The following is a 27,359-nucleotide window of genomic DNA, read 5'->3' as shown; positions in this document are numbered from 1 at the left end:
ATAACACATATGAAAATTCAGGACACAATTAAGAAAAAGTACAAAACAAGCAATTAAAATTAAATTAGACAAGATAATAGTTCATAATTATCCAATGCTAGTAGAATTTTGCATTTCTTCGAATTGCAACTTTATTCTTTATACATTACTATGTGCATATCTTTTTCCTTTCTTGTATACAATGATTTGTATAGAATTATTATTAGCAATGCAATCATGCGAACATTACGGGAAAAAAACCCTTAGCATTGACACATAAATCAAAATAAAAAGAGATGTGGCAAATACGTCACGGATGAATGAAAGGAAATGTGGTACATATAATACGTCTTATATGAATAAAAGGAGATGTGGTGCATACGTCTATGATAAATAAAAGGAGATGTGGTACATATAATACGTCTATGATAAATAAAAGAGATGTGGTACATACGTCTATGATAAATAAAAGAAGATGTGGTACATACGTCTATGATAAATAAAAGGAGATGTGGTACATACGTCTATGATAAATAAAAGGAGATGTGGTACATACATTTGTAAGTCTATGATAAATAAAAGGAGATGTGGTACTTACGTCTATGATAAATGAAAGGAGATGTGGTACATACGTCTATGATAAATAAAAGGAAATGTTGTACTACACGTCTATGATAAATATAAAGAGATGTGGTACATGCGTCAATGATAGATAAAAGGAGATGATAAATAAAAAGAATGTGGTAAGTCAATATGAAGGACAATCAAAGGGTTAGAATTCATCCCCATAATTCATTTATGGACACTTGAAACTCTCGATTTTTCTAACTTGCGTTGTTTTGAGGGCTGTTTTATTAATTTACTTGTTTTTTGTGATAGTTTCCGTTTTCTTTTATTTTTAGGGGTTGGCGAAAATCAACTTATTTCTTTATTCGTAATGTTGAATGTTTATTGCTCTTCCTCCTAAATTTATAGCCAACTATCCACAACCGCCGCAGCATGCAATGTACAAATAGTAGGCGCCCTATGCATGGCGAAAAGCGATAGGAACGTCAACGTTGAAAATCTGATATTATCGGTGACGTCGTCATATTATTACGTTTCTAACGTCTTGGCAAATTTGAAATTTGGTCTTGGCATTGAAAGGGTTAACCCTCTTAATGCCAAAGCGACACATATGTCGTTCTAGTGCTGATGCCAAAGCGACATATACGTCGTTTGGGGGTTTGATGCCAAGGCGACATATATGTCGTTTCAACAATAGTATATACTATAAATCAAAATTTTGCAATCTTCACTTCAGTAAATAATTAAACCTTTATAACATTGTTGACCATCGGTCATCTTAGTGTATTTTGAAGCAATGACGTAATATCCATGACGTCATTATGACGTTATAATTATGGCAAAAGTAAATTGAATTTTCTTTCTCAGAAAAAAAAAAACACGTTAACCAGCGGCAAACGGCAACGTTGGTTTTTATATTTGCAGATCTTTGCAAGCACATGACACTGGTGCTGAAATTTAGTGATTGACATAAGAGCTGGTAACACAAGATAATTGAATAAAACTGGGTCACCCTTTTTTTTTGCATCGTTACTTATTAGACTTACATAATTAAAAACACTTTATTGACGCATTTCCGACATATTCGATAAACTGTGTGTTGAAAAATGACTTATAAAGTTTCTCACATTACGTATGTTCGAATATTAATGTTTATGTCTTTATCCTCAAACAGGAAATCGGCCCGTCCACTCATAACAGAATAATGGCACAAGAAAACTCGATTATTAACACTGAAAAGAATGTTAAGATTTGGAGTTATGAAAATTTAGAAAAACACTAATTTTCAGCATGGAACTAAACAAAATTCACCTTAAATGATCGATAAAACACACACTGTCAATGTTCACATTTTCCTATCTAAATTGAGTTCCTTTTATCCAAATGGTGTTTGATTGATAAGCGACAAATACTTGCAAGTTGACTTTAATTTGATAAACTAAATTTCATATTTATTAGTTTTCGCCCATTGGAAATACTCCTTTTGATGTTTTAAAGTGTTCTTTATTATTGCTAGCTTAGTTCCTGCTATGAAGGCGGAAAGGGTTTATTCATTTTTTTTTACAAACATACGTTTCGTAAACTTAAGATTTTTATTGGTCTGAATCCCGTAGGAGAAATATTTATAAACATTTATCTTAGGACTGAAATCGTGTCACTATTAAACATTATATATATATGGTGCATTATTGACGGATACTTTCAGTCGGCTTCACATAATTGATAGACGAAATATTTAATTTTAAATTTTAACTAAAGCTATTTTAAAACTGAATTTACGATTAATTAATTGCGTGTCATTTAGTTCAGCGACAAATATTTCATACTTATAATTATAATATAAAAATAAGGGGATTTGGTTTAACTGCCAATGAATATGATGAGACAACAATCAAAGAACGTTGAAATGAAGTGGATGTTAGCAATTTTGCAGGCAACCGTACGGCCTTCAACAATGAGAAAAAAACAGAAAATGAATGGCCTAATTCATAATACTATATTTGGCTTATTCATACTCGTGTATAACAAATAAGAATTAATCATTTAATTGAAAGGGAAAAAATGAAAATTAACGAATTTTAACTTTTAAATATTTGTAACGGGTTCTGTATTTCTATATCTAATATGATTTCTAGGAGACTGTATTGCTCAGGGACTATTCATCTATATTAGCATCAGCTTAATTGAATTCCATATAGACCCTTTACAGATCCTTATTTAAACATACAGGTTCATGACATTATTTTGGTATTTTTTAGCCATGCATGCATGCATGCACCATCTGTAACTAGCTTGAAATTTTAAAAGCACCAGTCTTTTTTATTTGAAGTAGGACTTTTCCGGATTTAATAGAAGCTAGGGATTTGAATTTCACTAAACGGGAAACCAAAGACCTGGTCATGAAATATTCATAACCAAATTATAGAGAATAAACTGATGGAACAATATGTTCTCCGAGTGTTTGGCATTCATTTTTGTAATTTAACTTAAAAGGATCTTGTCGATAAAATAATTCTCTATTTATCTGTGCGATGATTCACACTAAAAAATCCAAAATGAACACCCATTTTTTTGGCATTCGTTAGAAGACTTAGAAGAGAACACGAAAAGATATATAAGAGGAGACACCCTCTAATGGCACAATTTTGTTACACAAAACCAGCAGCGGTTTTTAGGCCTTAAAAATCTGGACCTATTTTTATCTTTTGATTCGGATAATGATGTAACATATACAATTAAGAAATAATATAAGTTGTTTTTCACGTGAGGAGTACAAGGAGTATGAATACTAAAATTATTTTAGATAATAGTTACGGGCAATACTTCCTTTTATACTGTTTTGTATTTGCTAGGTTTTTGAAATGTATGTGGTTCTTCAGAAATTTACACAAAAGGAATTTCGTGACCTTCATGTTATTTTTTTTATATAGGCCAACATCAAAAGACACAATAAATTAAAACAAACATTCAATACGTAATCACATCTACAAAATGTATAAAACTTCATAAAGTAAATAGTCTACAAAATGTATAAAACTTCATAAAGTAAATAGTCCCGTGTTATATCAAAATGTTACTTACAGAAAAATAAAAGTTCTTGGACATGGATAAAAAAAAACGATAATAACTGACGCTTTATTACCCTTTTAGAAGAAATGATGTACGAACCCCTTTCATACAGTGGCGAGAAGAATATTGTCACGAACAACTTTGTGCTATATATTGCATTTTTTGAATAAATTTTACAAAGTTATTTCTTATGGGATGTCAATCAACCAAAAGATTTATTTGTTATCACATATCTATTTGTTTATCAGGTTATATTTATCATTGAACAACTATCTTTTACTGGAGATATAAACACTATTTTTTTATCCTGAAATTTGCCATATATTTTACCAAAATTGGTTTTAAAAATATTATAATAGATGTCCACATCAGTAGAAAATAAAAACAATCAAAGATAAAATTATGACCATATAAACAAATGTATTTCCGGCAATTCCGTGTCTTTCAACATAAGGTTTGGTAAAAATCCGCCCATAAATACCCTAAAATATCCTTTTAAAAACTGTTATGATATGAAAATATGTAGCAAAAAAATGTAGGCGGCGCATAATACTTTAAAAAATTCTCTCTCAATTAAAAAAGATATTTTTATAATTGCACGAATTCAACAGCATTTTGAAAAAAAATATCAGTTTACTTTACATTTGTGAATCTCCTTGGTCCATCAAGATGCAAATTTGTATAAAAAGATTTTAATCAGTCAATATAGAATTATCAAAATGTTCTCCTGGTCACCGCCCTTGTGAATGCCATTCGTGTAGAAAAAACTACTTTATAAATCAATATGAAAAAAATAACGCCAAAAAGACGACGTCAAAAGAATTCGGCACTGGCGACGTCAAATTGTTATTGCCTATTGACAACGTCGAAACGTTGATTTTTTTAAATCTGGCATCAAGAGGGTTAAGACACAACCAATATTTTTTTAGGCCCATTTCAGAAAGTGAAAAAAAAAGATAGACATGAAAAATAACAGAATCAATGCAAACATAATACATCTAGCAAATAAACGTAATCTGAAAGTTTGATATAATCGTTTGACATGTTAAAATGTTGAAACCTGCAACCGTCGAATCAGCTGCAGTGGGCGCTGACATCTTGAAGTTCCGCAGTGAATAATTTATAAATAAATTTGGAAAATTTGTATGCATCATTTTTCTAACAGGTTATTGTCTGGCTGACACGGCTTTGTTGTGAACAATTATTCGGCAGATTCACGATATATAAATAATTAAAACCATTTCAAATTAGCAATCGTGTGTAGTACCGAAAATAAAGTTGGTGAAATGAGAATGGACTGATAATGAACTGATGAATCAGTGACATTGCAAATGAGAGGGATTTACAAAATGCGGAAGTAAACAGTACTGTTGTGTTAAAATTACGATGGAATTAAATACATGGAATAAATCTTGTCATAAATATGGAGTTGGTAAGAAAGATATATTCAAAATTACTACAAGACATTGAACAACAGTGGTACCATGTGTACATGTACATGATGTATACACTGCAAAATTAAACCTCTATGGTTGACTGGGGTATAGAAATATGTATATACATTCTTCCCTGGACTATCTGCAGTCTGGAAGAAAACATTGCTATAAAAGGGTGAATCTGTTTGCTATTCTCATGGGGGCGTAAATCCATAAAACTGAAGATGATACTGGCAAGTGAAACTGAGATTCAACTATATTTTCATGATTTAATGTTTAAAACTTTATAAATTTGCCAATCAAAGGGAAGGTGTGAACGCCTTCTAGTTCTATGCCTCCTAAATCTTTCAGGGTTCCTGTTGTAGCCTGAGGCTCAAACATTTCTCAATTTTCCAGTAACAGTCGAAGTTTCCAGCCCTTTATCCCGCATCTTGGTCAACACATCTTGCAGAACCTACCTAGTGTATTGATAATTAATATTGCTCTTCCTCTAATACTTGCCACTGGATGTATAACTTAAAAAAAAGGATAATACAAACAGACAGACGGACAACAATACTCAAAACACATATTAAAGACTAAGCAACACAAACTCAAAACACATACATTTTTATTAAAGACTAAGCAACACAAACTCAAACAAAAACATGGGGTACATGATATCCAGTGCTCTGGAAGGGTACAAAATGTACATGATGTATACATGTAAGTCCTGCTCCACATGTGGCACTGTACTGTTAACATTGTAATTTATAGAGCTTTCTTACTGTTTTTATGGTTACTATAAAAAAATGAAAGGTGAACAGTATAGACTTTATTATGTGTATAAATATACACATGTATCAATTCATGTAAATGTACATGCTTTTTCAGAATAAGGGGAAATTACGACATCATTTAACTAAAACACATTTTCTTTAAAGTAATTTAGGCAGAAAAGATCCTTAGGAGTTACTTGATAAAGTTACATCAGAAGTGTTCAACTTAGTGAACCACAATTAACAAACCTGTCATCTACGTTTATTACAATAAATAAATTAAAAATATATATAAGTAGTTTAAAAACAGACTAAGAAATAATCTATCGTAAAACTTCCATTTTTACCATGTTTACATGACCTTTTTATTTAAGCATTTTTTGTGTGAAGTGATAGAGATGACAAACATACTGCCTTGTCATTGTTTGTAATAAATTTTGTGATTGGTCAAAGGAATTCATTTATTTTCAAATAAAGCCCACTCTGCTTTGTTATTTTGATTGGACCAGTTTGTCCTAAAAAAAACAGAGCAGAATGAGAGATCTGAATTTTAATTGATTAAAGATAGATAAAATTTATCTTTTTTGTATCATTTATAGCGAAAGAAATCTTTGCAGTCTAATTTTTTGTATAAAAATATAAAAATTAAAAGATGTGGTATGATTTCCAATGAGACAACTCTCTGAAGGCTTCAATATTTTTGTTAGATTTTCTATGAAAGTAAATATCCTGAAAATGCATAGAGCATCGATCCCTGTTGAAGACATCTTAGACAGCTAACTATTTTTAAAGTTTCCATGCTGCAAGCCTTCTAATATATACAAAATTTTTCCGTTTCAGCTGTGGTAAACTACGATCCCATCAGACCAGAATTTTTATCTTTATCAGTAGGTGATGTTGTTCATATTATTGAGGAGTATGGATCTGGAAACACAGGTATCACAAAGCTTTGAAGTTAATTACTTACAGAATTCTGCTTGATTCTTTACATATTTTATTCAGATACCTAAAATCTGGACTGAAATTCAAACTTACAAACTCATTACATGCTTCATATAACATACATGTATAAAACACTAAATCAATTTGAATTTAGTATACATGTAATTATAGTTTAAATATGTTATCAATTGGTTTACATGGTTTATATGGTTAACACAGTACAAACATGACAAATTATATTTTATTTTGTGGTGTATTCTAGGTGCAATTTTACACCTTATCAGCTTTTTTAGATTGGCATGGAAAGTCTTCATATCATACATGTACCCTTGAATGGGAGAAGATTGTCCCCTATTTATTCCTCCTTTCAACACACCTGTACACTACATCAAAATAATTTGACAAATTTCTGAATCAGTGCCGATTCAATGGTATAGTGTACTGAATGGTTTTATTGGCTCAGGCTACCATTTTTTCAGATTTCAATGATATATACTTTGTCATGCATGTTCCATGACTTATTGGAATTGTTGTGACTAATTAGGAATGTACTCATACATGTCATATATCAGCAGCAATGGATCAACTATACTTGGTGTATGGAATGAGTAAACAGAAGTCATGTACATCTGAAAGAGTTCACCGACCTTGACCTAATTTTCTTGGTTCACTGGTGAATGTTAAGATTTCATGGTTAGGTCTGTTTCTCTTTGTTGTTATAAGCTAATGGTCAACTGAATTTGGTGTACATGTGTGGTAAACTACCTCTGAACTTGAAATCAATTACATTGATTGTTAATAATTTGGGATATTTGTAGTAAAACATCTATCTATAAATTTAAAATATTCAAAATAAATTCAGCCATGACCTGTAAATGAGGAGAGAATTTTGCTTTGTGGTATCTTGTTATTCTGTGGTAGAAGTTTGTAGGAGAAAATACAATATCATATTAGTCTTTTTTATTATATGACAATATATATCTTTTGCATTCCATCATAAGGATGACACAATATTTATGCCAGTTTCGTTAAAAAAAACCCTAACCAGGAAGTCAAGAAATTACCCTATCATATCAATACATACTATTAATAGAATTAACATTGGTTTCTAACATGTATACAAAAGAGATAGAATTTAAATTTTTCTTTTATATGATTTGTGTAAGTTAACTTTAGAAAACCGAAAAACAAGATTTAATGGTGATAGAGTAGTTCAGTCCTGTTGGAATAATAGCTTTTATAGAAAAAGAATTAAAGATTAAGATTGTAGACAAAAGATGTCCTTTCATTATCAGGAAACTTGTAAATTGAAACCTGTTAATACTGTTATATATATAGGAAATTCCATTTGAAAAGTTTCAAAACATTTATATGATATGATAAGGCCAAACAAAAAAGTATGTGTTATACTGTCACATGCTGTAAAAAAAACCAGGGTAGGGATTTTTTTTTTTACATTGAGTCTATGGGAGCAACATTGTGACTTTAGTAGTCCTTAATCAAAAATGGCCAAAAAAACTTTAGGGTAGGGGATAAAAATTAGGGTAGGTAGGGGTACAGTAAACACACATACTTTTTTTTTGCCTAAATGTTGTCTACATCTCATAATATTTTAAATTGTGTCGGTTATACTTACCTGAAGCAATTGGGTTGGGACTTGTATGTAAATTATAAAACTTAAGGCAGCAACCATTTGATTTTCTGGGGGGGGCTATGGTTTTTTTTTCTGGACAAATTTTTTTTTTCGCCTGCGGCGAAAAACAATCTATTTTTTTCGCGACAAGTGGAAAACATTTTTTTTCTTTCAATTTTAGCATTACATATAGTGGCAGCTGAGGGGGAAACAAACAATTTTTTTTTCTCAGAATCAAAAACAAATTATTTTTTTCTCCGAAAACTGGAAACAAACTTTTTTTTCCAAAAAAAACCATAGCCCCCCCCAGAAAATCAAATGGTTGCTGCCTAATCGGGTCCCATATCTTATGTTTTCATACATATATTGGTAGTGTTATTGTTTCATATGGTGGCCAAATCTATTTCTTTAAACTGTCAAATTTATATGAAGTTATTCTGTTGACCTGGTTTGAACATTATTTATTGCTTTTTACAACACATTTTTGAATATAGGTATTTAAAAAGTCAACAACGTAAATTAAATGAGATCAGGAAGTAAAAAAATATCTATAGATACCTACATATACTATGATGGAAGTTTGACCTTCAGATTATCACTTTGGTAAATAATTAAATATCTTCCTAGTGATAAAATATTTTTACTGCAGTTTAAAAAGCTTTTAGAAACTTAGTGCGTGCCTTGCATCTTTTCTGATTACTAAGAAATAAACTGCTGAGCCTTTATTTTATGTTATATGATGAAGATTCATGCTTGCTAAATTGAGCTATCATATTTTTTCCCCCGTTTATTTCTTTTTATATGAATTAGGCAGTTAAGTTTTATTTTTGATTGTTTTACATTTGTCATTTCAGGGCCTTTTATAGCTTATTTTCTGTATTGGTTTTGCTCATTGTTGAAGAATGTACTCCATACAGTGACTTGTAGTTGTTAACTCCTATGAAGAGTAGTCTCATTGGCAATCATAGCACATCTTCTAATTTTTTAAACCAATGGGTTTTCATAGATATAGGAAGATGTGGTGTGAGCGCCAATGAGACAACTCTCCATCCAAATAACTATTTTAAAAAAAGTCACATTTTTTAGGGGAAACCATTTGAGTTAGTAGTGTTTTTTAAAAGATTTTTAGTTTGATTAGAACAACTTACTTTCAGTAAATAGATTGAAAATAGGGGGTTCCCATTCTTGTTTTTTTTCGAACCCATACATATATTTGAAACAGATATATAGCTGTTATTTTTGCCATTATGGTACATTGTATGCAAATAATATTTTAGGGAAATGTAAAGTTGAATGAATTGTCATGTTTATAAAAGGCAATAGGTTTCATACAAGATTTTTTTAAAGTGATTTCCACTTGACTGTCTATGTTATCAGGAATGTAATTAATAATATTATGAAAATGAGTATCTTAATTTTCACATATTTGAAGTGTTGAATTAAGGAAGAAGAAACAAACCATCAAAAATTGTCCTAATATCTAAAGTACTTTATACTATTGAAAGAGGAAGTTGTTCATTGACCTTGTTCAGATATAGTTAAGTACATTTTTAGAACATGATTTGTACATAATTGTCTTTAAAAAGTGTGAAAAGTCGATAAATATGGCTATAAAACATTGTAAAACATGTTATTTTAGTAGAAACAGTTTTTGCGGAAGACAAAACTTTCAAAGTTTATGTACATGATGTTACTGTATCTCTCGTTAACATGTTTAATTAAAAATCATAAAAAATGCATTGTTTCCTTAAACTGTTTTATCTGTTATAATGTGACACTTAAGTGGTCTATCAAATTAGATCTTCCTGTCCTTATGAAAGTTCTATCAAGGATGAAGAATTTTAAAATTAGCAATCATGATGTGTTTTTAAAAAAGGAACAATTTTCAAATTTTCAGATATTGGCCATGGTTAGATCTATATTTGGGGAATAAAGGAGAGATAAGGGCTTAATTTGGCCTAATGTTTGACTGAAATTTAATATTTTTATTTCCAGTTATGTTTATTTTTAGGATAAGGTAATAAAATGTAAAAGCAGGTAGTTTCCAATTCATGATCCACTCTAGATAGTACCTTAAATGTAGTTTTGGCTTCTTAGAAAATCCCCTTCTGCATGTCTTTGAACCTACTAAATTATCTTCCAATATGAACAACTACTGTCATGTAAATATTTATTGTGGTACTTGCATGCTCTTCATAATTTGGATTTTCCCATTCACAAAATGTGGGGAAAAATGCAATTTTCGTAGAAAAGTTAAACCTTTCCTTCTTTTGACGGGCATGGCCATAAAATCTATATGTTAATATTCATAAATGTCATTTTTTAAGGGGGGAGGAAGCCGGAGTGCCTGGAGAAACCACCAACCTTATACATATGAAGAGCCATAATGGGGGAAGAGGGGCTTGTCCCCTTTAAACCTACCCCTGGAAGGGAATGAGAATTTGAAACACGATTTTTACCAGTTGTTTGTACAATACAAACAAAAGAAACATGTCTGATTTATTTTGTATCAATATTTTAGCATTGTACTGTATATTTATGTGAGCTTATATTTTAGGAATATAATTGGGTTAACAACTTCACAGCTGTTCTGTAAAACACCAGGTAGCTTTATCTTTGTTTAACAGATAACTTCCTAAATTGATAAACATTTTTTTCTGGTTAAAGATGTTCATTATGACCTTGCTGATATAGGAAGCCAAATCTTGTAATATCCTGTTGCTGTACTTATAATTGATTTTAATCTTTTTATGAATGAAACAATTTATATTTCTTTGTAGCATGTGTTGTTTAGTATATATTTTTTTATAAATTACTAAAATGCTACACCACTCATATATATAAACCAGATATATTATTGTATAAATTTCAAGGTTTTAGGAGTGTCTGACTCTACAGCTGAAATTTTGGGTCCAGTTCAATTTGACAATACATGTATTACTTAGAAAAATAAATTAAATTAAAATAATTTAATTTTGGATGTAACGCATCTTCTGATTGGCTGTCGTTCTTTTGTTTATCAGCTCATAGACATAATTTTGTCATGTGACCGTGACATCATCAACTTTTTTCATGGTTTACCCCGGTTTAAAATGGAATTTAGAACTCAATTATAAGAAATGACTGTAATATTTTTTCTTTCTATTCTAAATATTATAAAAAATGTGGTGCACACTTTAAAATAACCTCATTTTTATGGTTCATTGCCCAGTGTTAAAATTTTGTGTTTAGGTCTGGTTTTTTGTCTCGCCTTGACAGAGTCAAAAAGCGAGACATACCGGTAGGTATGCTGTTTCCGACGTCGGCAGCGATGGGGTCAACAATGTATTAGTTTGTGATTAGTTCTAGTTTATGGTGAACCACAAGTGGTAGGTCAATCATATTTGGTATGCAGTTGTATAAGCATTGGCACATCTCATTTCCATGCTGATTATTTGGCCCTGCCCCCTCAGTCATGGTCTATTGACTTCGAAAACTTTTTCTTATTTTACATGTATTAGTTTGTGATTAGGTCAGTTTATTGGGAACCACAAGTGGTAGGTCAACGATATTTGGTATGCAGTTGTACATGTATAAGTATTGGCATACCTCATTTCCATGGAGATAATTTGGCTCCGCCCCCTTAGTCATGGTCTATTGACTGAATTTTTTTCTAAGTTATCATGTATTAGTTTGTGATTAGGTCATTTGAAGGGGAACCATTAGTGGTAGGCCAATGCTAATTAGTATTCAGGTGTATAAGCATAGGCACATCTCATTTCCATGGAAAATATTTGGCCTCGCACCTCAGTCACAGTCTAATGACTTTGAAACTTATCTTAGTTTACAATGTACATGTATTACTTTGTGATTAAATCAGTTTAAGATGAACTTCTAATGGTAAGTCAATGATATTTGGTATGCAAATTCAAATTTGCATTTGCAAGTATCAGTTCCATGGAGATTGTATAGCCCTTCCCCCCTCTTCATGGTTCATTGACTTTGAAACTTTAACATAGTGAACAAGTTAATGTTTGTATTTAGGTTTGGGAACGACTTGTAAGTCAATGGTATTTGGTATGCAGTTGTATTAGCATTGGCACATCTCATTTACATGGAGATTGTTTAGCCATGTAACTCAGTCATGGTTCATTGACTTTGAATATTTGCACAACTTGTGTAAGATGTTAAAGTATTGCTATTTTGATTTCAACATTTGCATAATCAAAATTACAAAAAGTCGAGACATATCTCTGTGACAACTATAAGCAATAGGTCAACTATTTGTTGAATGTAAGAATTGTAAGCTGTACATGTCTGCCTAGCATGGTTCATCTGACCTTGACCTCATTTTCATGGTTCATCTGACCTTGACCCCATTTTCATGGTTCATTGGTCAATGTTTAGATTTCTTGGTTAAATCTGTTTCATAGAAAGTATATTTTTTTAGCAATAGGTCAATATAGTTAGTGTAATGAATGATTGTAAGGTGTACATGTATTTCTTGTTTGGTTTATATGACCTTGATCTCATTTTCTTGGATCATGTTAAGTTTATGTGATAGTTGTAGTAAAGCTTGATTTTTAGGACTATCAACATAATATCAATGATTAGTAGAAAAGGCGAGACATTTTAGCGTGTGCACTCTTGTCTTGGTTTAGTCTGTTTCTTAGAAACTATAAGCAATAGGTCAACTATATTTGGTATTTCGTATGATTGTTAGGTGTACATGTATTTTTCGTCTGGTTCATCTTACCCTAAATTCATTTAGTTGAATCATGTTAAGTTTATGTGATACTTTAGGCCAACCTTAAAAATATGTTTGTTTGCAGTTTTCCGACTGTACCTTCAGACTGAAGGGTCGGTAGGTAGGAAAAATATTTTATTTTATCAGCCAAAATACAGTTTAAACAAGCAGTTACACTAAACCAAGTTTCTTGTGAAGAAAAAAAAACATTTGAAAACAACAAACACTGGACATGCTGAAAACCAACATCAAATGAACAGGTATTTTCAGATAAAAAACTTTTTAACCAAAACTGAAACTTTAACATAGTGTCATTATCCAATTTATGACATAAAATATGGTATAATTAAAAACCAATTGTTCAGAGAACCATTGATGGTCTTTCCACCAGTTAAGACCTTTTTTTATATTTTAAATGTTATCTGGGGCCAACACGAATTGATTGTTTTGAATGATTTTTGTACCATATGATAAAGTAACAACTACAAAAGGTAATAAATAAAATTTGTAGTGAAAAACAAATGTTTAATTTTTTCTGAAATTTTTATACCCTCGAGCCTCCTTTAGCTCCAAATGACAGCTTTTTGAAAGCTTATTAAAAAAATATATGGTTTCTATAAAAAAAATATATATTAAAGGGAGATAATCTTTTACTTCCGGTTTAAAAAGTTTACTTCCGGTATTGTTTGATAGTTTACTTGACACTGATTCCAAAAATATATGGTTCTATATACTTTTACATTGATTTAGTACAAAAAATAGCTACTTCCGGTTTACAAAAGGTCACTTCCGGTTGTGTTTTTTAAGGTCACATTGCTTACAACTTAATGCAAAAAGTCCCATGGCTTTATCATGTGTACATATGAGGTAAAAGCAAAGGTCAAAATCTAGAACGTTTAATTAGCATATGACCTTGAGCTCAATTTCAAGGTCATAAACCAAGGACCTCAAATCAAAAGACTCTAGTCCTCTACTTTATATTGTTAATGAGTTATATTACCATACGTATGATATTAGATATAAAAAGGGGGAAAACTCGCGTCAAATGTCTACGTACCCTTTCGACTAAAATTTATGTGTTACGACATGTCGTAACTAACAATTGTGTGAAAATATTTTGTCGATATCTTGTATGATTTCTGAAAATAAGAGATAACAAGCCAAAATCAAAAATTTGAACATGACCTTGACCTTTGACCTTGACCTCATTTTCATACTTTTTGAGCAAGGGCCTCAAATCAAAAGACCCTAGGCCTCTATCACTTATGGTTTTCCAGTTACAAATTTATTTCACTTATTTCAATACAAAAGGGGAAATTACTCTCATATGGGGTCTTCGTAAAGCTTCGGTCAAAATAAAACGTAACATCCTGAGGATATAACGAGCAAATTGGAAAAATAAATTTGTCGCTTTCTTTTACGGTTGCGGAGGAGATCTGATAACAAGAAAAACAGTGTTTGGGGAGATAACTCTTACTAAGAAAAGTGTTCGGTTAAACAGGGTGAGTTTCAAAAGCGTATAGACTGTATAATCTCATATACAAAAAAACTAAGCGACATCTTTTGAAACATTTTTACACCGCAAGAAAAAAATTAGGCGGAAGAAAAAAAAAATAATCAGAACAAAATCAATAGGTCTTTCCACACGAAAGGTGGAAAGACCTAATTATTAAATACTGGAACACTTATAAACAAGGAATGTCATTATGACTAGAACTGTTTTAAAGAAATATATTCAGACATGTATGCTTCTTGACCAGAATGTTTTCATGAGTAGAGTATTTTCATCAGAACAATGTAGATATTAAAGATTTATAAGACAATGTATTAAAGAGTGTATTTTTAATAAAAAAAAAAAATAACCATTGAATCTTCCTCAATTGAAAAAAAGGCACTTGAAAAAAAAGTATTAAGACATTCGACTGTTTTCATATTTCTAACAATATTTAATTATGTGTGATAAGGTTATATTTTTGCCAGGCTTTAATGAAAACCAAAGAAATCTAAGGTTTGGGGTGAAATCCATAGCACCCCATTAAAAGTATAAAATGGTCTGTACTGAAATGTTTTTAATGCATAAAAAAAAATTGGCAGCATAGCTCCTAAGGACATGTTTTAATTGAATTCACACAGGCCACACACATGACACAGTTTGGGTATATTTAATATTGTAAGAAAGAGAATAATAACAATGAGTGGGGCAGCCCCCCCCCCCCCTTATCCTAAAGGAGCATACTCATTGCAATCGAAGATAGATTTAATAATAGAGAGATTATATTTATTTTTCAAGCTAACCATTCATTTTCTCTACATCTTTGTGTAGTTAGGGTTGCTTCTTATTGATTTGGCATGATCTATATCCATTAACATTTCAAATGAGCCCTTCCTCCGTACAGGCGTGTTTACAGATATCCATGAAGATTTAAGTCACGAAGGAGTGGTTTCATCTTTATCATCTTCACAACGATTTGTAGAAAATATGCCATACTTCAAGCTGCTGTCGAATTATTTAACCACTGAAATTGGTTCCATAAAGTCAGGCTCCACAGATTCTGTACCCGATTTGTTTGAGACAGAATGGTTATCGTGTCAGTTATGAATATCCGCTGCATCATCGTCAATGATATCATCACACATCATTACATATGCCTGAATCTGTATAAACAGTTTACTAATAAACTTTTTTGTTTGTTATTTGTCTTAAAATTGACACGAGACGACAGCGTAAAGTACTCCTCCGTGACTTCATGGATACCTGTAAACAATTTCCATGTGCTTTATCATTAAATGTTCACATGAACGCTTGACGGGAAGCTAAGAAAAACCGAACTTGAAATGCGTAATTGACCCAGACTTTAAATCATTTCCGGAAAGGACCCAAAGTTCCGGATCGTGTCAATAGAAGTATTAAAAAAAAATTCTACAAATTTAAAGCAATAAAATTTTCACAGTCGGGAGGTTTTTCAAGGGTCGGTCGGTAAACTGCAAACAAACAATATTTTAATTTAAGCCTTATATTTAGGACTATCAACATAATATCAATGGTTAGAAAAGAAGGTGAGACATTTCAGCGTTTGCACTCTTGTTATAGTTGAATCTTGTGTTGTGCTGTAATACTACTGTTCCAGATTAGGGGAGAATTGAAAGCTCTAAAAGTCATATTGTTTATTAACTCAATTGTCTTGTGTTGATTACTATATATTTTGACCTCAACATGTCTAATTTTTATGTCATTGGGTTGTTGTCTAGTCAGAGGTTATCCCACATCTCTCTTTATTCATATTAATTAATACTGGTATGTCAAATAATAAATAACACACATACAAAAACTACAAAATCTGGATGTTAAGATATTGTCCAAGGAAAACACAATTTCTATTCAAATGTGAAACTCTAAATCAATTTTGATGAATAAATTTGACAAAGACTTAAAGATCTGCAACCAACACAAAAATTTAAAAAGAAAAAGAAAACCAATATACTATTAACAAATACCACTGATGAAAAAACATGGATGAGGTTGCTTGATTTGGAACAAGCACTTTATTATGAAGCAGGGTTTAACTAGTATTTCTTTTTAGTGCTCAAGGGTGGTCCCTTTCACATTTTACCTGGATCAATGTGGAATAAGTTACTATTGAAGTAGCTGTCTTATAATATTTATTTTTAGTAGTATCATAATTTATTAATTTCAGTGAGTATTAGACACTGATAATTGTAAAATTGTACCAAATATTCTCTAATGAATTTTAATGTAGATATGAGTCTGAAAATAGGAACTTGATATTCACAGATACTTTTTACCAGAAAAGATACACTGCAGCTGTAATTTAGTATTTTGTAAATTAATGTTAGTATTGTGTGATTTGTGGTTCAGTCATCATTATTAGTCAGTTAACTTGTATCTTTGACAGTTTGAATACATAATTAGTGTTGGTAAAATAAGTTGGCAAATGTTTTAACCACAAAACCTGTTTGTTTCATCAAAATTCATGGACATTTTAATTTATAAAGAATATTGTAGATTTTGCTGCCCACATTTATTTCAAATCAAAGTTTTTTATTGTGGAAAATATTTACATCATTTGGAACATAATTTGAATACCAGTTTATAAACCATTTGAAAATGATACTGTCTGTTCAAATAAAAAAAATACATCATAAGAAAGAATTTGTTGCCTGCTGTATCTGTAACCGGCTACTAGAGATTCTTTATTTTGTAGGAATCCTTTTTTCACGGATCAAGGAAAACTAATTTTTATGGATATTTGATTTCATGGTTTCACAAAAGTCTGCACACGAACCTATAAAAAATTTGTCATTCATTGAACATTTAAATTTGTGGTTCACCTGTACCTATGAAATCCACAAAAGTCTGTCCCCACAATAATAAATGAAGCCACAGTATATCCCTGCCCTGCTATTTCTCTATAGCTAGCTATGTCCTTTCTACAGAACTAGATCACAGATATAACTAGATAGAGATTTTAGATAATAAGTTTCCTTCCCTGTTTGATAATCTATTATCATAAAATGTCCTGGAACAAAAACTTTAGAAGAAGAATTTCAGTACTAAAATTTCACCAGTGTGTTTACATTAACATAAATTTCAGATTTAAAATCAGTAACTGAACTAAAACAAACATACCTCTGCAATCTTCTTTGACACAAGAGGACACATTAATAGAATTATGGGGTTTTATCAATTTTCATATAGCTTCCACAGTCTTCTAGGAAATATATCCGCTTATTTGTGGAAGTATTTTAGATGTCTAAAGTTTCTATCAGTATATATGTGGATGTAACTATCCTTAAATGACAAGAACTACTACACTAATTAAGGTATGGACTTTGAAAAATCAAGTTTCTGTTAATTTTGTGTTCTTCCTCAAGTCTTTTAGGGATAATTACATCAATTATCTTCTATACTTATGTCCTGCTTGCTTAAAGTTATACCAGAGAGTGTACTCTGATCTGTATATCCTTGAGAATTTTAATCAAGTCATTTAAAGATTGCTGCAGTGGGTCATCATTGGCCTGTTTAAGATGTATAAATATGCAGTCAGACTGGGGACATTAAATGGGATGCCCAATGCTGGGCAAATACCATTTTTACTTCACTTTAAAGTACCCTTGCAACAACTTTCTGAGGGATTCATATGTGCACTGCTGTCCCTTATCCAAAATACTATCATTTTCTTATTGCAGTTGAAATTTCCTGCCTTTATATCCCAACTTTTCAGAAATTACCTATTGTATGGATTGTTTTTGTCGCCTGCGAAATAGGTTGCGTTGGACATAAAAACAGCTGACATCCTTCTGTCAGCAATTATTTACCCTCTCAGATCACTGTCAGGTGAACAATTATTGCCAGATTGTTATAAAACTTATATCATAGGTGTATAGTAGCAATGTCCTGTACAAGTTTGAAATTTAATGCTGATCATTTATTTTTAAAAGGCATTACTTGGAAACATTAATGATATGGAAAGTTGCATCATTATCACTCTCAATGTTTAATTCTTGCCAGATTTTTATGAAAATGATATCATAGGTTTATATTAACAATGTCTTTGGTGAGTTAGAAAATCAGTGCCTATCAGTTATATTTCAAGAGAAATATTAATTATAGTGGAAATCACATTGCATTTACTCTGAAGCCTTCATATAGTAAGTTATATATTAATAAAAAGTTTTAAAGAAGAAAAAAAATGTGTTTTTTTTAGTTATTACACTTGTTCCTTGGATAGATAAATTAGATGTAATGTGGGGGACATTGGAACTCTGTTCTTTTATTTATTTTAACATTCCCTGAACATGCATGAAATATTGGCCACTGAACAAATCAATTTATCCGTCCTCATAAACTTTTCTCAGTACAGTTTAAAAATTAAACCAAATGATTCCACTACATTTCTTCTTTTTTATATTTTTTAGGATGGTTTAGAGGACATTTACTTTCAAACAGAAACCAGGTGGTAAGTACAGGAATAAATAACCTTATATTTGGTCAAATGCGATGAAAGGATAATCTGGGAAATAAACTATATATTTTTAGGGCCATCTATTAAAGCCATGAAATTCTGTCATTATCTGACTTTAGAAAAAAATCAATCTTTTTCTGCTACAGTTATAAACGTTCTTTTAGATCTGGGTATGTTGCTCTCTATCTTAGTTGAAACTGATGGCTTTGGAAGGTTTGATGGTAATAAACAAAATAGTTATGTATGAAAACAAATCTATATGCCCAATATCTTGCTTTAATACAAGGTCAAAACTGATGAAGACAATATATATATTGTAACTATGTCATGATGGGTTAGTCATTTGACAGTAGTTTATTGTTCATACATATAAACCTGTCGCCTTTAACATAAAATATGTGGGGATCAGGCATCATTGATGGGTAGGAACTGAAAATTAGGAATCTTGAATTCTTCAGGAACTGATCAGTAGGATAAAGGAGGTCATCATTTGGAACTCTTCTAGGGACTAGCATCACTTAGTGTTAGGCAACAGCAATTCTAATATGACACCCTTATTTCACTTTGTAAACAAAGCCGTTTTAAATGAGCACAAAATATGTTTGACACATGCGCACAAATATTAATGTTATTTCCATCGTTATCCTTTAAAATATATACATTTAAGCAGCTAACATAAACTTTTATTGTATATTTTTATAAAACAACATATATTTACCCTGCTCGTAGTTTTTAAACTTATCATATATGAAATGTAATGCACAGACTCCTCGGGGAGGAAACAGGAAAAGCCAATCATTTTTACGGTATTTTTGTACGCTTAGACCTATAAAAATACTGTATTTGTCCTATTAGAATCTAAATAATTCCTTCATGTCATGCTCTGTGCTCATTTTAACATGGGTAGGCATTATAGTTGACCACATTTTACACCTCGCTAATGCTCAGTGTAAAATATCGACAAGTATAATGCCTACCCATGTTAAAATGAGCATACAGCATGACATGAAGGAATTATTTCGTAATTAGTAAATGGGTTAAATTAAGGTTAATCCCAAATTTAAATCTAAAGAATATTTTTATTTTAATTTACATTTTACTTTAGAAAATCTTAATTTTCATGTGACTTGAAAATATTTTAATTTACATGTGACTTGAAAATAGATGTATCTCAGGCATGAATGAAGTCATAGACAAGCCTGTTGGATTTACATACATCAATTGTCTAGCCGTAAGGTGTATATACAGACAGGTGGTCGAAAACAAAAATTAATTACTGAGAATATTCATTTCTGTCATATGATTTGAATGTCATGGTCACAATTTAATATATCTACAAGTCATTTTGTTCTAATATAATATACTTCCCAAGAAAGATGATTTTAAAATCATTGATAATTTTATGAATGAATATTTGTTCTTATTTATAATCCTATATATTAAATATGACTTTTTATGAATTTGAGATTTATCTACCTGTCCATCTCATAGGTAAAAAAGTTACTTTTTAATGTTTATAGGGCAAATTAATAATTGAAATGTTAATAAATGTGATTTATTAGGGGACTAAAGTCAATGATTTTTAAATTCCTTTAGGGTAGACTGATTTGTACAGCTTTATCCATTTACATGTACATGATGAAGTTTTAAATCCCTTTGTACATAAGACACTGTTTCAATGTTAGTTCTATAAATTGATTGTATATATAAGAAAAGATAATATAAGGATTACATGCAGGACAACATAAAACTTGTAAAAAATAAGAAATGTACTTCACTCTTAACTTTGTTCGAAAATCTGTCCTGGTTAAAGTCAAATGAAAGGATTTCTGGTAAATATAGCATTTTTCCTTACACTTAAATATGATGTCAATTGCCAAATTTTTAATGAAAGGTGTCTTGGTTAGGGTCACTGCATATGGGAAGCTGTCAGCAAATGAGAGTAAGAAAAGACAATAAGTCAATAGCAGTACAATTCTACAAATTTTTATAGAATAAAAGATTCTTTTTAAAAAGAAGGTCTATTTATGCGTCTTTCACAGCCAACCTTAGGCATTCAATTATATAAAACCTATTCAATTCTTATGCCCTCCGCTGGATGCAAAGAAGGCATTTAGTATAAACCTTGACCATCCTTTCCATTAGTCCATCTTCTGTCCATTCCATTTTCTATCTGCACTCTATAATTTAAGATTTCCTCATCCAAATTTTAATATTAACTATATATCCTACTTGCAGTATGATGAAATACTCAGATTTATAAAAAAGAAGATGTGGTATGATTGCCAATGAGACAACTGTCCACAAGAGACCAAAAATGACACAGAAATTAACAACTATAGGTCACTGTACAACCTTCAACAATGAGCAAAGCACATACCGCATAGTCAGCTATAAAAGGCCCCGAAATGACAATGTAAAACAATTCAGACGAGAAAACTAACAGCCTTATTTATATAAAAAAAAAATGATAGAAAAACAAACATGTTACACATAAACAAAATTAGTTTGCTGATAAACTTTCATTATTTCGGAGCATAAGCATGTTCCTAAATTATGCTACGGCTGTTACACATTTTGTCATTGTGAATTAACCCTAAGCTTTCATTATTTTGAAGCGTTAACATGTTACGAAACTATATTAAGGCTACTACATGTTCTGTCCTTGTGAAATAACCTTAAATTTCATTATTTTGAAGCTGTAACATGTTCCTAAACTATACAAGGGTGCTTCATGGTCTGTCCTTGTGAAATAACCTAAACTTTCATTATTTTGAAGCATTACACTGTAACATGTTCCTAAACTATTCAAGGCTGCTGCATGTTCTGTGATTGTGAAATAACCCTAAGCTTTCATTATTTTGAAGCATTAACATGTTCCGAAACTATACTATGGCTACTACATGTTCTGTCCTTGTGAAATAACCTTAACTTTCATTATTTTGAAGCTGTAACATGTTCCTAAACTTTTCAAGGCTGCTATATGTTCTGTCATTGTGAAATAACCCAAACATAAATGACCAAAACTACAATCAGGATCTAACCTTCAAAAACAGGATGCTTTAATTTAAATTAAAAATGTGATTTTTCTCAATAATTAAATGTTATACGCAATTAAAATTTGGGATGGAAACTGATGATTAAATTGCTGGTTTATTTATTGTAACTATTACCAATAATTGTTTTTGCTTAAACTTTAATTGTTATTAGCATGAATCAGGCATTTTGCATTGCTTCATATTTTGTAACCAGGGGTTTCTATATAAGGTTCATTTTTGAAGGCTTTTAAATTTAATCCTTATGATTTATCAAAGCTAGCAATTTAAAATTATCCAAAATATGATGGGACAAACAAATTAAAACTATAAAACTAATCAGATCACATTTAGACCCTATCTTTTGGTTAGTAACATAACACAATCACAGTAAAGAAATCAAAGTTTCTCTGTACTGTTGACAAACTAATATGCATTAGGATTTATTTTCATGACTCTTGCAGATGGTGCAATAACAGAAGGGTAAATTACAGTGACTATCTTCTCTTCTATGAACGCATCAACAAAGTAAAAAAAACAACAAAAAAAAACACATTTAACACAACAACAAAAAAGTATTCACAAAAATGGGTTTGTTAAAAGTGGATTATCCAAATCTTAGTAAACAAACACAGGTGACAAAATATCTCTCTATTAGTAATAAAATTGAGAATGGAAATGGGGAATGTGTCAAAGAGACAACAACCTGACTATAGAAAAGACAACAAAGTTTGGCTGACTTTGTGTTTTAAAATTGGAAAAGTAATCTGTCTTGATGTCTGAGTGTAAAGATATCAAAACTCACTTGATGCAGTTGTAGAATGTTACTTTATATTTATTTTCAGGGAATATTTCCAAAGATGTATATACATACCAAAGACTGTGATGTAGAAAATCCAGGGTAAGCTTTATATATGTAATAAACACATCTACAAAGAAAATAAAAAAAACCCACTTGATTCCTTAGGAGATTGTATTCATTGTAAGATGGATACTATGATTTTATAAAGCTTTGATGATCCAAAAAATAATGCGTCAAACAATACTTCAAATTGAGTGTACCCATAGTACATAAAAAAAACACATATTATACTATGTTTTAAAGTACGCTCTCACATGTTATATTTGAGGTTAGTTTTAAATACATTTTAATAGTTTTCTTTCACAAAATTATGATTGATTTATTAATAAGGCAACTTCAAGTATCATTCTGATTCAGATCTTTGACCATGTAAAAATAGCATCTTGAATTTTTATAAAAGGATTTACATCTTTTCATATGATGAGTTAAGCTATTCAGTAGGTATGACTCATGGGAGATTAGGGTTATTGTTCAATGAGACAGAGACAGAAACCCAACACGATTAGATTTGAAAAGAGATTCTACATAGCTGCAAATAAATAAATGTCATTTCTGACATTGTGTAAATAGAACACTGAAATTTTACTAGTTGTCTGCATTCAAAAGGAATTGGATCATTGTTACCTTTATTTGAATGCTTGATGACCTAATTGGAAATTTTGTAAGTCTTACCAAGAGTGGATATGAAATTTTTGAAATATGTTCACATTCATTGAGAGGAAAAATGACAGCTGATTTTTTATTACAGACAATATGAGACAGTGAAATCCAAGGAAGATTCAATGGCGATGGAGTTGACCTTTACCCTCAGAGAGTGGTGGGTGGCATGGAAAAATTCATTTCTTAGACAGGTTTGTTTAGTATACTAGGAATTCATTTGTTTTTGCGGCTATCTATTTTCTTGGATTTAGGAAATCTTGCAAATTCATGGATATTTTATTTCATGGTTTTGCCAATCTCTGCTTACAATGTCTATAAAAAATTGTAATTCATTAAACATTTAAATTTGTGGTTCACCTGTACCCATGAAACCCAAGAAAATTGGTATCCAACAAATAATGATTAATCTAACATTTTTCATGAGTAACTAAAGCAGTATGGTGTCTTCAAAACTTTTGGTTAAATATTTAGTGCACTGTATAAAGACTTTTCCAGAATCTGACTGGGCACCAAATTTTGTATCATAAATTTACGTGCTACTATTCATTCAGTACTGTTGCTGATGATATGTTAGTTTCTAATGATATTTTCTTTCCAGAAGACAATTCATAAGTGTTTGCATGACAAAAACAACACATTTTGAGGGCATATATTCAGTTTTGATAAGTTATGTAATTGTACTTCAAACTAATATTGCAACTCCCTAGATTTGAGGCATAGATTACTTGACCTAAGACACCTTCAGGCTACTGCATGTATTTAGATCCGGTCGGTTTTTATGCTTGCAAGCATTTCATGTATGTGGTTTGGAAAGCTTCTAGCATACAGTGTATCTGATGAAGTTTGACCACATCATTATATTTATGTTATTTGTCACTAAAATTAGAACTGCTTTAAATCTGGTGCAAAAAATTATTAAATTGATTTTCTTTTATACATTTTCCTCTTTAAAAATTGATATGGTCATATATTTATAAAAGGAGGAAGATCCCTAATTATATTGAGTCACTTTGTCTACTGTCAAGGTCATAACTTCATGTACTATAGATAGACCAAAATTTATATCTGAAAGGAGTTTTGAGATTACATTTCTAGATCCTTACATTAGATTGCAATAAAATATTCATACATTGTATATGGATATATATAATGGAAGGAAAATCTCTTTATTTTTGAGATATACGCTCCATAAGTCTAGGTCATAGTTTAAAGAAAAAAATCCTAAAATTCAAGCAAAAAAAAAAAAGTTTTCAAGGTAATGAACATAGAAATTTACATGGGATTAAAACTACCTGCTTAATTATAATTCTTGGACATAAATACATAAGAGAAAGATCACATTGATTTCCAGGTTACATTTGAAGGTCTTTATACTAAAAATAAACTAAAATATGAGAGAGAGATCACTTCTGATTTCTAATGCTTCTAAAGGTCTACATCACAGCCAGAAGAAAGAGAATACAATTTTGAAAAATAAATGGACTTTGGCCTAACAATGAATATACCATTAGTTACTTGTTACAAATAGTCTTTAGCATTGTCATTAGGTACTATGTACTATAAGCTTGCTCACCTGAGTTCTTAAATTAAGAAAGAATTCTGTGGAGCCCTGCAGTTTGATTCCATGAGACTTTACATTTTACATCATTTAATTTTGTTTTTCAGGGACAAACTATGGTTCTGACTCAAATTTACCATACAATGAATGAATTAATTCTTTTACGAGGAAAACTAATGAGTAATATGTTAACTGAGGATAGTATGGTAGAACTGAAAGAAGAAATAGCTGATATTGTAGATTGGGGGAATGGGTAAGTTAAAGAGAGAGAGAGAGATATACTGGTACAATACTCTTCAAAAATAGTCAACGTAAAGTGAAAAGTTACAATAGACTTGGACGATTGTTATTGGTTTCATAGAGAAAGATAGAGTAAATTAGGAAAATGGTTAAGTTTGAGAAGGAAATTATCAATAGATTGAAGAAATTTTTGGTTAGAAAGAAAATATTATGTTATGGTTGTAGCCTGTTATATATCTCTCATACCACTTAACTGAATGTGATATTTATAAGTCATACCCTTAATGTATTAAGTAATAGAGCTCTTCAGCAATGTGGAACCAAATTTCCATCGGCAATCTTTTTAGGTCAATAATGAATAGCAAAAGTCACGACAAATTGCTGTTCCTTCATAGCAATGTTTTAATGTGTTTTCTTAAATAATGAACAATATGCAACTGTGAACTTCTTTTTGTAAATTTTTTTGAAGTATACACAATACTTATCTAGTGCTTACATTTAACATTGAAATTGGACCTATGATCTTGATGTTGCCAAACTGTTAAACATGCTAAAGAAAAGAACAACTTATGGAATTTTAGAACCATGAAATTTTATTTACGAACAAAAGGAAACTTTTCCACTGAATCCCTCCTCTTGGTCAATCTAGTTAAACTTTTGTTCGTTCTATTGTCCCAAAAGAGGGATACAAATGACTTTTAGAGAATGCTGTTATTGGAGTGGGAAATGAAAAGGCTTAGTAGAGGGTTTTTTAGACTGTGAAATGAGAGGTCAGAGAGAGTAATATCATTCACTATGGAAGTATGCATGTTAGAGAGGTATTTTGTAGACTTGGGAATTGAAAGTAAGAGTAAGATTGATATTTTAGAAGAGGGTAATGGATACCTTAGAAATTAAAGGATATGACGCCAGAAATTGGTATAAACTTAGAAAGAGAATTATTACAAAGAATACAAACTTTTGACAGAGAGAATGAGAATGATAAATCACAGGCGCGGATCCAGAGGGGGGGTTCTGGGGGTTGGAACCCCCCCTTTTTTTGGACGATCAATACATTTGAATGGGGACATGTAATTGGAACCCCCCCCCCCCCTTTGTCCTGGGTTAGGAACCCCCCTTTTTAAAATGGCTGGATCCGCCCCTGTATCAGGACCATGGAATAATAGTTCAGTTACATAAAGAAAATTAACAGATAAAATTTTCTTTGATTGTAATAATGAAAAAAAAAGTCAGCTATTATTAAAGAGGAGTATATTTATTTAAGAGTGATTCATTCAATAAATGATTTGTACTTATTTAAAAAGTGGCAATTGTATATATAAAGTTTTTTTGGGTACTAAAAGGACAGAAAAACCACAAATCTTCTTTTGATTTACTTTAAAAGGACTATGCACTAAAACCCTTTTGCAGATAGGAAGCAATCAAAATTTTTATAAATTTGTGGTTAATTTGTGGTTAAACAAGTCATTAATTTAAGTTTCATTTAAGTCAGGTGATGAAAAATCTAGGTCATTATTCATTAGGTTAATAGATCATTGTTTTCATTCATCTCAAGTAAACAGTTAATTCATAATGTAATTACATAGTATCACATTGAAAACTTTTAAAAAATTTAACAGTTGTTAAAAAAATGACTCACAAAAGTGTAGTACAAACAATTTACTAATTCTCATGGTTTCTATTCATTTTAAGATGACCTTATGACAAAAAAAAAAAAAAAGATTCTTCCTTATTTGTATTTTCATTATAATGTTAAATGTAACATAGTGATAATATCCTAATACTTTTCAATACAAAAAATTCATTGAAAATCAAAAACAAGATCAAAATACTAGACCAGGATAGCACTGGTAAATAATCAAATATTAAAACAGACGTACAGGATTTTTTTTTTACAAAAAATATGAAAG

The 27,359-nt window shown here is 30.8% G+C and overlaps 2 protein-coding genes across 2 annotated transcripts in view; one reads left to right on the top strand and one right to left on the bottom strand.

Moving 5' to 3' along the window:
• The window catches only part of LOC143050164 (zinc finger protein 277-like), a 63,324-nt gene extending 58,513 nt beyond the window's left edge, over nucleotides 1–4,811 (bottom strand). Inside the window, exon 1 of the mRNA XM_076223801.1 lies at nucleotides 4,676–4,811. Coding sequence (XP_076079916.1) covers nucleotides 4,676–4,769 — 94 coding nt within the window. The 5' untranslated portion in view covers nucleotides 4,770–4,811. The remainder of the gene's footprint in view (nucleotides 1–4,675) is intronic.
• Nucleotides 4,812–4,851: 40 nt separating this feature from the next.
• The window catches only part of LOC143050148 (dedicator of cytokinesis protein 4-like), a 108,633-nt gene continuing 86,125 nt past the window's right edge, over nucleotides 4,852–27,359 (top strand). Inside the window, exons 1-6 of the mRNA XM_076223800.1 lie at nucleotides 4,852–5,047; nucleotides 6,650–6,745; nucleotides 19,048–19,088; nucleotides 22,975–23,030; nucleotides 23,740–23,842; nucleotides 25,317–25,462. Of these exons, the coding sequence (XP_076079915.1) occupies nucleotides 5,002–5,047; nucleotides 6,650–6,745; nucleotides 19,048–19,088; nucleotides 22,975–23,030; nucleotides 23,740–23,842; nucleotides 25,317–25,462 (488 nt within the window). The 5' untranslated portion in view covers nucleotides 4,852–5,001. The remainder of the gene's footprint in view (nucleotides 5,048–6,649; nucleotides 6,746–19,047; nucleotides 19,089–22,974; nucleotides 23,031–23,739; nucleotides 23,843–25,316; nucleotides 25,463–27,359) is intronic.

This window comes from Mytilus galloprovincialis, chromosome 1 (assembly GCF_965363235.1).
Source record: "Mytilus galloprovincialis chromosome 1, xbMytGall1.hap1.1, whole genome shotgun sequence".
Lineage (NCBI taxonomy): Eukaryota > Metazoa > Mollusca > Bivalvia > Mytilida > Mytilidae > Mytilus > Mytilus galloprovincialis.
This window is presented reverse-complemented; position numbering and strand designations above follow the sequence as displayed.